The 12,625-nt window shown below is 37.9% G+C and overlaps 1 protein-coding gene and 1 long non-coding RNA gene across 6 annotated transcripts in view; one reads left to right on the top strand and one right to left on the bottom strand.

The window, feature by feature from the left end:
- NTNG1 (netrin G1) overlaps positions 1-12,625 on the top strand; it is a 150,129-nt gene that overhangs the window by 125,280 nt on the left and 12,224 nt on the right. Inside the window, exon 8 of one of the 5 annotated variants that reach the window (XM_051624599.1) lies at positions 381-518. The exons of the other annotated variants lie outside the window; for them this stretch is intronic. Coding sequence (XP_051480559.1) covers positions 381-518 — 138 coding nt within the window. The remainder of the gene's footprint in view (positions 1-380; positions 519-12,625) is intronic. 5 annotated transcript variants of the gene reach the window in all.
- Positions 120-1,615, bottom strand: LOC127386907 (uncharacterized). Its single transcript, XR_007890009.1, has 3 exons — positions 1,540-1,615; positions 285-417; positions 120-197 (listed from the first exon to the last, which is right to left on the bottom strand). It is a non-coding gene; the product is annotated as an uncharacterized LOC127386907 (long non-coding RNA).

The raw sequence follows: 12,625 nt of genomic DNA, 5'->3' as shown, positions 1-12,625 counted from the left end.
AATGTGAAACATTTCAGCCTGATGGCACGTTGCTATATCCATACTATGCAAAGTTTTTCTAACGTTCTTTAAATTGTCCAATACATTCTTACCAAAAGAGAATTTATTATAATCACTTACCCTCAAAGAACATGGAATCTTCTGCCTTTATGATTTTTCAGTTTACTTTTTCTCTTCACATTGTAAAATATCTCTTCCTGAAATGACATATGCAAACAAATAAATGGAGCTGTAGTAGTTCTATTCACTACTCTACATATCCTTAATAGACAGTCTTCCTTTACCTTTTGCACTGGAAATGCATCCTTTATTGGTATTGAATGAATTGCCACCATATGTAGACCTGAATCCAGTGTGTATGTGTTGTCTTGTTTCTGCAGACTGTTATTGTAACCCTTTTGGTTCAGTCCATGATCGCTGTAATGACAGAGGATTTTGTGAGTGTAAGGAGGGAACATCAGGGCCTAAGTGTGATAAATGTCTGCCGGGATATATCTGGCACAGCTTGGGCTGTCAACGTAAGTAACTCTAAGAGTCGCCCCTCTCCTGCATCTCTATGCTGTCATGTGCAGCTACTTAAGAGGAGAAAATGAGCAAAACCCTCTGCGAGCTGTAAGAATGCCATACTCTGCCTGAACCTTTTTGGAGACTCCCACGTGAGGACACTAAATTGACTGTGCCACGCATTTATTTCAACATGCTTTCTGTGTCCTCTTTCTCTTGTTCCTCCTCCTCGAGGAGCTCCCATTGAAATACATAAATATGTGTGTATCACCAACTGTGAAATAGGTTTTGTAAACTAGAACATCAGCATGTTAACTCCCAACTTTAAAACTCTTACTAAAAGACAAAAGGTAGTTTCTCTGCATGTTCACTTTTTCTGTACTAAACTTCAACTTCTTGAGTAATTTAACTATGCTTTCATATCTTAAAACTATGTCCCTAGACAATAAAACTGCAGAACACTGGCTCATCATCTGTTATAATTAGTGAAAACTAAACAAAAGCTAAAGGTAAATGAAACTGAGGTATACTTAACATCCTTAAAAATAAGAGCTGAAATTTTGCATAAATATTGCTAGAGCATATGTTGTTTCAATGCTCAGTTGTATATTTAGCTTCTCCTCTGGTGAACAGGTCTTGTAAACAAGTAAGTGGAAATACGAGATCGGTATATACAGGACTAGACTTTTATTGCAAATTTATTCTGAAGTAAATTCTTAATATTTATTCTTCATAATTGTTTTGGTCACCTACTTCCAGACACTCTGGAGAGTCCTCTCACATTTTTCTTTCACCTTTCCTCGCTGCCTCTGCATTCTTCTGCACACACATTAAAGAGATTTCTATATGAGCTTGCTTTTGATTTTCAAGAGTGAGAAACATAAGAGAGAATGTAATTACTGACACCAATTAGCCAAATATTATAAAATTTGACATATAGCCACACATATGCTCTAAATGCTCTAAAACAACTGCAAATCTTCTATAATGAATTTAAAAAACAAAACAAAACAAAACAGCAAGCATAGAGATTACCACTGCCTCTGCAAGTGACAGGTGCCTCTGCAGTAAAAATTCTGGGCTTGTGACAATTCATCAAATTTACCTGGAAAGAAAACGAATAAAGAATTTCAGTAAAGACTGTGATAATTAACTGATTAGCATTAATACATGAAGAGAAGGGAAGTTTGTATGGACAATGTGTTAAATGTTAGCTGAGAAAAGTAGACTTTCTCAGCTTCTGCATATTTGGCAGATTTTATAACCATACTTTTCACATGTGGTTGTTAACTGTATTCTCATTTTATGGATGCTTGCACTTGAGTTTTGATTTACAGAATTATTGAGCACTTACAGTTGCAGCAGAAATCACACTAAGTGATCACAGGGTTGTCACCAACCCTGTACCTTACCCTAGGTACTGGAAAAATAAGCATTGTAATTTGTGAAGCATTGAGATATTGCAGTGAGAAGAACCACAGGGAAAAAAAATTAAAAGGAAATTAATATGATTATCTGCAGTAGAATTTGAAGAAAGTATAGTAAACACCATGTCCACACACTAGGTCTTAAAAAGATACTAAATACCTCAGATATTCAACAGATCTGGAGGTGTGTGAAGCAGATTTTACAGTCATATAATTAATGTAATAATTTATAAATACCAGCTTGTCAAACTGATCACTTATTTAATGCAGTATTTCCTATATTTTCAAGTTTGGACATTATAACCCCAATAATGTTCTTTTAATGAGGATTTTTTTGAGCCAAACATATAATTAGCCTGATTTTAGCTGAATCAGAGTATTTGTAAAAGCTTTAGACAGTTTCTGGAAGTGCAAGCTAGTGCCTTTATACTTGCTGACAAAAGTGATTAAGTTTCCCTCACTGTGTTGTAACTTCCTGAACAACGGATTGTGTAACTGTTAGATATTCTCCAAGTTTGACCAATTTTATCTAATCAAATGCACAAGAAAAACAACTAGATGGAGTTGTCAGTTTTATGGAACAGACATCAAATTGCTATGGTTTTCCTAAGCACACACGGATGTAAATCTCATTTCAAGTCTTTTCATGGAGGAACAGAATTCCAATTCACTTAATTTTGTAGTGTTGCAATTTTAGCCTTGCTTGTTATTTTCCCATTAAAATCTAAACAAATCACTGGGCCAGCAAGCAGACCCAAATATACAAGAAACATGAGAACTCATTCTGCTGCCTTAGCAAATCTCAAAAAGATTATTTGTCTGGACTTGTAGCATATGGGTTTGAGCTGTTTCCCTAAGCTCATGCTGTACAGAAATGTATGCATGCAAAGATGGATACACACAGAGAGAGAACAGATCAATATGCATTTCCTTACTTTTTGTTATCCATAGCCTATTGGTACTATTAAGAAAATCTATTTGTAGAGAGCTTTGTTGCTAAAAATCATTGACCTAGGGCAACCAGAAGCTTGATCTGTAAATAAAGAAGTTAAATCTGTACTATAGCTAGCTTAATTATTTGTATAATTGTATTAGTAAATGGAGTGGCTTAGTTTATATAATAGTAATCCTACTTGGGGAAAATCAGAGCTAAAGTTCTGTTGTGTTTTCTAAGACTCACAACATATTATTTGATAAATTACTGTTCAGAGTCTACCTTGTACCACACCTGGACAAAAGACACAGAGGCTATGATCCTCAGAAGTATTCGTTTAGGTACCTCACTCTTACTGACTTCATCTAAAACCTCTGAGGATCTAGGCTCATCACTTGGCACCTCTGCGTATAGAGGACAGATGTAATTTTAGACTTTGCCTACAAGATAAAAAGCACGGCGATAACAGCTGTTTCCTTACTGAATGCAGGGTTTACACTGCACAGACATAGTGGTCAGCAAGGTCTAGTTGGTACAGGAAGGTTTGCTGCCCTCAGAAGAAGAGGCACAATAGATGCAGCTGTGCCTTGCTACTTCTAAGCCCTTCCCTGGAACCCGTCATTCCATGGGCATTGTGCAGGTGGGAACCTGCTGGGATTTAGCTCTCTGCCTCCCTCCCTCCCAGATAGCAACAATGGTTTTCTCTCTAGCACACATACATAGATCAAAGCACAAGGAATTAATTCAGAACAGAAGAGTCTGGTCCTGAAAACCTTTTAGAATTCCAGAAACATGAGAAAATACATAGCTATATTTCATTTTTCTATTTTGTAGAAATTAAACCGTTTCCTTTAGAAATTAACATTCAAACAGATTTAAAAGCTTCAAGTCTGGCAAGACATGTGAGGAGCAGCTGCCAGTGTTCTGGGCCAGTCTTAAACTGAACATAGTGCTTTGTGATAAAAGGAACCTGTAACAAAAGGTAGAAACATTACACACAAAAGTGTGTGAGTTTAAAAAAAATGGATTAAGGTAAAATATTAAAAGCATGAGCATTCATTTGGTTTTCCAAGTACAAGAGTTACCAATGGTAGCTTATACCAGGAGTTAAATTCAGTGCATTATTTATTATGAATCACTTTTAAATCATCCTGCTTCAGTGGTGTAAATCTTAAACAATTAGGGCCTGCCTTTTCAACCAGATGCCTTATTTCAAGCTTGGAATACTTTATTTTCTTTTACCCTGTTTCTTTCATTTTAAGTAGTTTTTATTAAAGTAGGCAGAGGATAACACTCTAATCTTCAGTGCTCAAACTGTGCTCAGTGCTTGTATCTGTCTTCCAGACTGAAATTGTATCACTCTGCAGCCTGTCAGGTAATTGATATTCTATCACAGCGTGCATTCAACTTATTATACAATTATTTAAATATAAGCTTTTTTTAATCTGCATTTTATCATGTCTTACAAATGTTGGAAGCCAAGATATTTGATCAAAATCATCACACAGATTGATTTGCCAAAGAAAATCAAACCTGAAATTGTAACCAGGAAGTTACATTAAAATTTGCTTTTGGAAGTTTGTACTTACAATTCAGCAAGAAAAGATGAGTTATCATCCATTTTGTAAGTGGCCAGTGGCTTACAGATGTAAGACAAGCAAGGCAAGATCACAAACAAAATTATAGTGCCACTGTAAATTACAGGTCTAATTCTCAGATGATGCAAAACACTGATTCCACTCAGCTCAGGGGACACGTGCTGCTGACTTACACATGTAATGCCATACTGATAACCTGGGTCTTTAAACCTGAGAAAAGACAACCTGAATGTGTATATTAACACCTTCATGACCCACAGAATAACCATACAGATAATAGGGACACAGAGAAAACAGTTAACCAAAGTATGAATACCATGGAATTGTTTGGGGGTTTTTTTAAAAAATACTGGGTTTGAAGGAGAAAAAGAATGTTGATACCTCTCTGGGTAGAGGATATTTCAGCCAGAACAAACATGTCAGAACATGAACACTGTATTTAACAAAAATTATTAAGTGAAACATCTTTCCTCTATGAAAAGCACAGAGGAGAAGATGAAACCATAGGATGCTTTCTCTATAGAGTTATTATAGACATTTACATAGTTACTGTAGCATGCCTAGGTTGGGGATCAAGTCTCAAGCTGCTTCTAGTACTGCTGCCTACAAAGCATGTGTAATACTATGGACAGGGAAGAGCCTGCAGAGGGAATAGACTAGCAGGGCATTGATGAGAGCTCAAGGATACTTCTCACGATCTCTGTGCTGGAAGGAAGACTTCTGTGAACAGGATGGGAATTGTGAGTTTGGTAACACCTGTGTAAGGAAGCCCAACAAAATAACAGGTCACCAAGCAACCAGACAATGAGGCATAGATTGGGAAGCTAGTTAGCATCTTACCAAGAGGCACCAGGCCCATAACAGACTGCAACTCTGCCCTTCAGGAGAGCTCTTCACTTTACTCATAACCTGGTGACCAGAACTGCTTTCTCCAAAGTGAAAAGAAATAGTTCAGTATCAACATGTATACACTTAACCTCTAATAGAACAATTATTCTGCAGCAAGGTGAAGGACCATATTGGAGCAGAGAGGTTGTTCTCTTCTTGATCGTGCCCAAGTGTCAGCTTCAAAGCTGCTATTCCATGACTGTCTAAATGGCTCTAATTGCAAGTGCTGCAATTCCTCTTCTCCCAGTTCCCAGCTATTTAGTCCCACACCCCTAGCAATTTCTCAGGCACTTATTTGGCCTTTCATTGAACCATTTCAGATCTAACTCAGTGGGACACTAAGCAAACAAGAACAGTTTTCTGCTGTGTTAGTCCTGTGATACAAATCCACAATAGGATGAGCAAGCAGGAGCACCCTGGGAGAGCATAACCCACTCAGCTGGGAGTGATATGACCCTGGCAGCCAGCAGTTCAGCTGGACCAGGCTGCCATGCAACTGTAGCACATCTGTGGGATCAGTATTTTCCTCTTTCCATCGTTAGATCTTTCACATTATAGTCTAGTATGGTGCTGGTATTTTTACCAGACAAAGCCACATAATTTCAGATGAATGAGCAAGTGGATCATTAGGGAACCTTCCCAATAATTTTGTCCTTAAAAAAAAGGTTCTAAACTTTCACAATAATAATTCAAAACTGCACTAACCTGCAGGAAAAAAAAAATAAAACAAAAACAAACAAAAAGCAAACAAACAAAGTCCAAGATTCTCTTCTACTGAAGCAGAATAATGATTTTTAGAGACAGCAAAACTCAGATTCTGTATGCAGAGCCAAAATGAATAGTGGTGACAGATGTGAGTGGAGTCATTACAAAGCAACCCAATTTTAAAAGACAATATAATTTCTAGGGTCATCAGTATTTTTGGTGCTGTATCATGGAATAGTTCTGAACAACTAAATATTAGTATATTCATGAAAAATTAAACAAGTAGCATTATTTGTTTTCTTTAGTCAGATTATTTTAAAATTGTTAATATTTGATAACACAATGATAAATATTTTAATATAGTATATTGCAGTCGGTTAGGAATAGATCAAAAAGATGCAAAGTAACTCCACTAGATAAACTTTTATTAGGTACATGAAATAGAACATAAAGCTTGATAGCAATTACTGTTTAATCTATTCACATTTGGGAAAGTATTGAAGGGGAAACTTGTAACTCAGTTGTTATGAATTATTAAATGTTCATTTGAACAGTGATGAGCAGGACTGCTTTTCCTCTGAAAAATCTCTCACAATTTTCTTTTAAGCCTGCTTGGTGGCCATAACTTCTATGTAGTTTTTGCCTGCTCGCTGGCTTTTTATGAGGACAGAAAAAGAGATCAGTAGCACCACAGACACACCCAGATGGGATGTTTTTATGAAGGGGCTTAAAAGCATTATTCAGGACTAAGTAAAATAATCACCATCCTCTTTAACTGCAGATAAAAACTACTGACCTGAGGAAATTAAAGACAGTCAACACTGCCTATCTTGATATCTCCTTTTATGACCTGATGACCCAATTATTGGATGAGGGAAAGGCTGTGAATATTGTCTATCTGGACCTGCAAAAAACATTTGACACAGTTACCCATAGAACTCTTACAAAAAAAACTGGCTGCTCATGGCCTGGATGAGCACACAATCTGTTGAATCAAGCACTGGCTGGACAGTTGGGCCCAAAGAGTGGTGGTCAATGGAGTCAAATCCAGCTGGGGCCAGTCACAAGTGGTGTTCCTCAGGGCTCAGTGTTGGGACTGTTTCTGTTTAACATCTTTATTGATGATCTTGATAAGGACATAGAGAGTATTATCAGTAAGTTTGCACATGACACCAAGCTAGGTAGGAGTGTTGATCTGCCTGAGGATAGGGAGGCTCTGCAGAGAGACTTGGATAGATCAGGTGGTTGGGCTAATGTTCATGGTCTGGGCTTCACCAAGGCCAAGTGCCAGGTCCTGCACTTGGGCCACAACAACCCCAGGCAGCGCTCCAGGCCTGGGAAAGTGTGGCTGAAAAGTGGCAGAAAGGGACCTGGGGGTTCTAATTGACAAGCGGCTGAATATGAGCCAGCAGTGTGCCCAGGTGGCCAAGAAAGCCAATGGCATCCTGGCCTGTGTTAGAAATAGTGTGACCAGCAGAAGTAGAGAGGTGCTTGTCCCCTTGTACTCAGCACTGGTGAGGCCACACCTGGAGTGTTGTGTCCAGTTTTGGGCACCTCAATTCAAGAGAGATATCGAGGTGCTGGAGTGAGTACAGAGGAGGGCAACAAAGCTGGTGAAGGGCCTAGAGAATAAATCTTATGAAGAACACTTGAAGGAGGTGGGAATGTTTAGTTTGAGGAAGAGGAGGCTGAGGGGAGACCTCATCAGTCTGAAAGGTCATTGTAGAGAGGTTGATGCTGATCTCTTCTCACAGGTAATTAGCAATAGAACAAGAGGGAAGGGCTTCAAGCTGCAACAGGGGAGGTTTAGACTAGACATTAGGAAAATTTTTTTTCACAGAGTGGTTAGACACTGGAACAGGCTGCTTAGCGAGGTGGTTGAGTCACCATCCCTGGATGTGTTTAAGGGTCGTTTGGATGTGGTGTTGGTGGATATGGTTTAGGGGAGGACTTTGTAAAGTAGGATTGATGGTTGGACTCAGTGATCCCAAGGGTCTTTTCCAACCTGAATAGTTCTATGATTCTATGAATGCAACTGACAGCAGCACATGCTGATTATTAATCCCTCAGTAGTTATTTTTTTAATGTCATTTGCACATATGCAAATGCAACTCTCCCAAGACATCTTTATTCACAGTGATGGCAATTTGAAAGCAAAAGTTAAGTTTAGAAGGAGTTGACAGGGTCCAAGATGCTGACTGCCTCCCCTATCAGAAGCTAAGCCCACTCAGTGTTATTTGAAGTAAAAAAAGTCTTTTGACATTACGCATTAATAAATGGATGTCATAGAACTAGTATCAAAATTCAGTCTACCTGTACATTTAAAATTTAAAAGACTAGCTTCTACTTTTTATGTATTTCAGAATTATTCTAGGTACAGGGGCACACCTGATACTAAGGTGTGTTTCTGCTCTGAATTTGAACATGCTGAAAGGATGTAATTTAAAGCAATCAGCATTTCTAACTTCAGGTTTGTATTTCTACAGAGCTGAGTGTTGTAATATTTCACATCTGATGAACTCAAGGCTTTTAATTACATACTACTACTATTTGAAGTATTTTCCAAAAGATTTTAGATGCCTTCACTCATTGACAGAATTTGTTTGAGTAATCTGTAGAGATGGAAGAAAAATCCCATCAGACTGGAGGTTTTAAAGAAATGTAGTTGAACTAAAGTAGTTATTTAGTATCAAAAGGTTGAGTACTTCAGCAATTAATTTGTGAAAATAATCAAGAACTTCCAAGATCTGAGCTGTTAACTAAAACACTTTTCAGATACATCATCAACTTGATCATTGCACCCATATGCTTACTGATTGCTTAAAAAAATAATCTACTAGGTTTGTAAATCATTATTTCCCTCTTTTGTTTTCATCATGTTCATTCATCTATCTGCTAATTCTATTCTTCATTATAATTGCCATCAACTTGCTTGCGGCAGAAGTTTTACTTGGCAGTCATTAGTACCTCAAAATCTCCTTGGAGTTCTTTATAAAAATCACATCTGCAACAGCCCCTTCTTATAGTTAACCAAGCCCATCTTGGCAATTAAGTAAGTAAAATCACAGGAAATAGTAAAAAATGTAATAAACCTTCTAGTAATTTCAATTTAATCTGAAAGTTAAGAGTGCAAGTAAATATTTTGACAAAGAATATGGGTACAATAAAATCAGGAACAAATGCTTGATCTGATATATGTCAGTCCAGCTTTTTGTAAGATGCTTGACTACTACTCTTTACAGCAGAAGTTTTAGTCAAGCTATTCATATATTCATATTTCAGCGTTGAAAGTGACTACAGCTTTACAGGACTCAGCCAGCAAATATTTAGAGGGGACTGATAGCTCATAAAAAGCCACAATGTTCTGTAAAACATCAACAGCATTGTTCTTTCCATTTCTTTCATCCCTGCACAATTTTGAGATAGGAGTTTGTAATCAACAAATTCATTTTTTTCTCACATTGGACCACAGTCAATAGCAAAAATCATTAGAAGAGAAGTTTCATGGAAGCCAAGTCAAGTCCATTATAAATATCTTGGCTTCTAAAGTGAATAAGTAAATTGTTAGTAAAATTTTACCTATAAAGTTTCAAGATTTCTACAGTAAAAAGGGGAAAGGGAGTTTGATCATAATTCAGTTGTTGGTAATTAATGTCTATAGAAGATTACGTATAACTGAAATCAACTTGAAATAATTATATTAAACAGATTGTGAACATTAACATCACTGATTTCAATATACAGCTCGGGTCCTAAATTATTAAAGCATTATGCCCAAAAATATTTTATATTATTATAACTACAGCTTAGACAAAAACTTCTTTATATGCTGTTTTTTTTTTTTCAATTACTACCTATCTTTTTATTCAGATGGAAGTAGAAAACCATGGAGTAACAACAGCACTGGTGCCACTGGCTGAATCTAGAGAATATTTTGATTTGCACTTCTGTTTGCAGATGAATTAACCTACTTCATTCCCTTTCTAGAGACTAAGTGGAGAAACTTTCCAAAACTTGCACACTTTTCAGACATTTATGAAACCTGTATATTTTCCAGACATACAAAGAATAAAGCATAACAATAGTCAGCTTATGGAGCCAGTGGCTGAGCTGTATATTGAGCATCTCTGAACAGCCAAAGACATTCTTATCTTTATACAACACCTACGTGGCTAGCCTCTGTTCTTATTTTATTTCCTGCTTAAATCTGAAGGCTTTCCAATGGAACCAAGAATCTATTCTTGCACTTCAAAACTGCTAGGTTATAAGGAGCTCAACCATAATCTCTTTGGAGCAGGAATTCTCCGTTGAATAGTTATTTAGGTCAGCCTTAAGAAATAACCAATCAGCTATAGGTCAGGGATACACAAGGGCTACAATCAAAAGAGCTATCAACTTTGCTACCTACATACACTAACCAGTCCCCGTATATGCTGACAAATTGCAGGATTATCCTCTACTATCCTCAGGATAGAAATAGCTGTCCATAGGAGACAGTTCAGCAGGGTGTTCTGTTGATGAGATGCTGCATCACTGAGATCTGAGTGTTGTACATACTTTAAATGGAAAATGAACTGCCCTTTTAAGCCAGAAGATCCTTGAAATAGGACTCTTACTTTGAAGAGTTGAGAATTTCATTTCCAAGGAGAGTAAAGAGTTTCACCACACGTAGCTCTTTCTTTATGGAGCTGAAGCAGCACTTTGAGAGGGAGGCAATAAGCACTGACTAGCGTCAAGGAGAACAAGTTACTCTCAAAAGGTTCAAGAAATTGGCTTGCTTCCTACTGATTTCAAGAACAGAAGAATCCCACAATGAGATTTAAACTGGGGCTGTTAGTGCAAGGAAATTAATATTGAGGGCAAACACAGCATCCTTAAATCAGCTCATTAGGTTGACATTATGCAGCTCTCTGCAAGGAAGCTTCTGCAAGGTTCTCAGAACAAGCATCCTATTCCACTTGTCTTTACAGACAGATTACAACAGTGTATTCCAACACAAATATCTCAAAAAATTGACCCAGATGTTTTGAAAGTCCTAACATTATGTATGCATACGTACCATTAGGTACACAACTGGGGAGAATCAGGAAAGGCTGCACGTACACAGCATAACTATTGCAAAGGTTTGAAAATTTGGGTCAAGATTTACACCACCTATCAAAATAAAGCTATATACTGCTGTAATTTTTCTTCAACAACCTGAGAGCTTTGCCAGTTCATGCAAAACCATTACTGATTTAAAGCACAACTGAAAAGATGCTTAGAAAAGCATACTCCAGTTATATCTTCTCTTTTATTCAGTAGCAACATGACAACTTAGTGATGATGCTGCAGCCCACGCTGCTCTGCACCATTAGAAGACCTTGACTGTTCTGCAAATACAAAACATTGAGCCAGCCATGCCGAGCACCTCCCTCACCTCCTCCCACCCATCCTGGTTTGGGCACAAAATCCTCTGTTCCAGTTCCAACCACTTCCCTTTAGCACTCATCTTTCTCTTTTAGTCTAACAGCTACTCATTCTGTAGCTTCCCTGCAGTCTTCAGAAAACCCTCATCCCACTCAGATCTGCCATGTTACCACTTCACTGGGCCTGCACTTCATACCTGAGCAGGAACCATGCTGGAGTCTCTCCTGCCCCAGGCAGGATGTCTGTGCAGAGCTTGTCCTTACATGCTGGCTAGCCAAGCTTGCCACGTGGCTTCATGGAGCCGGAGACTTGGTGTTCAGCCTCAGTGTTTGACACAAGGGTTCAGGCGTAGACTACTCCTACAAAAAAAGTCATCCTACCTGGAATTGCAGCCTTTTCTCATCCTCCAGTATCATGTGCACCCTTCGGCTGGCACTCTACACGGGCATGCAGCAAACACCATCTCCCACCATTGTAGGCAATGGAAGGAGTACACACTTCTGGAGAACGTGTGACTGGTCAAGTCAGATTTCCATTCTTGTTGCTGTCAAGGCTGCTGAAAGAGAAGGTCAAACATAAGACAGGAATTGTGGGGGTTCCATTTATGTAAGGTCAGGGGATGCAAGGGGGATAGCTGGGGGCAGAGGGCAGCACTGGACCCAAAGAGAAATTTGTCAGGAAAAACAGCCTCACCATCCAAATTCAGGTCAGCAGAAATCTGTTTACTTTTTCTCTGACAGTTCTACAAAGAAATGTAGTTGCACAGAAGGTTTTAAAATAAATGTGGACATTATGTTTTAAAAGAACATACAGTATTCCAGAAGTCCATTTGCATAAAAATTGAGGATTTCTTGTGTGACACTCACTCTAACCCAAGGCTATGAGTTAGTAACATTGTTATATGAACAGCTTCTTAGGAGCGTAAGAAAATGACCAAGGTCTTTGGCTTTTCAGTCTTATGTGCAAGTAAAAGACTTTTTGAGAAATGCAGTTATTTTTTTTCATCATGAAGTTTCAGGATATTTATACAATATATCTCTGGAAAAATATAACACACTCATTATAGATACATTGATTTTGCTTGTGTATAGATTAATGGAGATATCTTTCTTATTTTTTCAACTCTTGCATGGCTTGACAACCTAAAAATTGCAAAAATA

Source organism: Apus apus, chromosome 7 (genome assembly GCF_020740795.1).
Source record: "Apus apus isolate bApuApu2 chromosome 7, bApuApu2.pri.cur, whole genome shotgun sequence".
Taxonomy (NCBI): domain Eukaryota; kingdom Metazoa; phylum Chordata; class Aves; order Apodiformes; family Apodidae; genus Apus; species Apus apus.
Note: the sequence above shows the minus strand (reverse complement) of the source record. Positions and strands in the feature narration are given on the sequence as shown.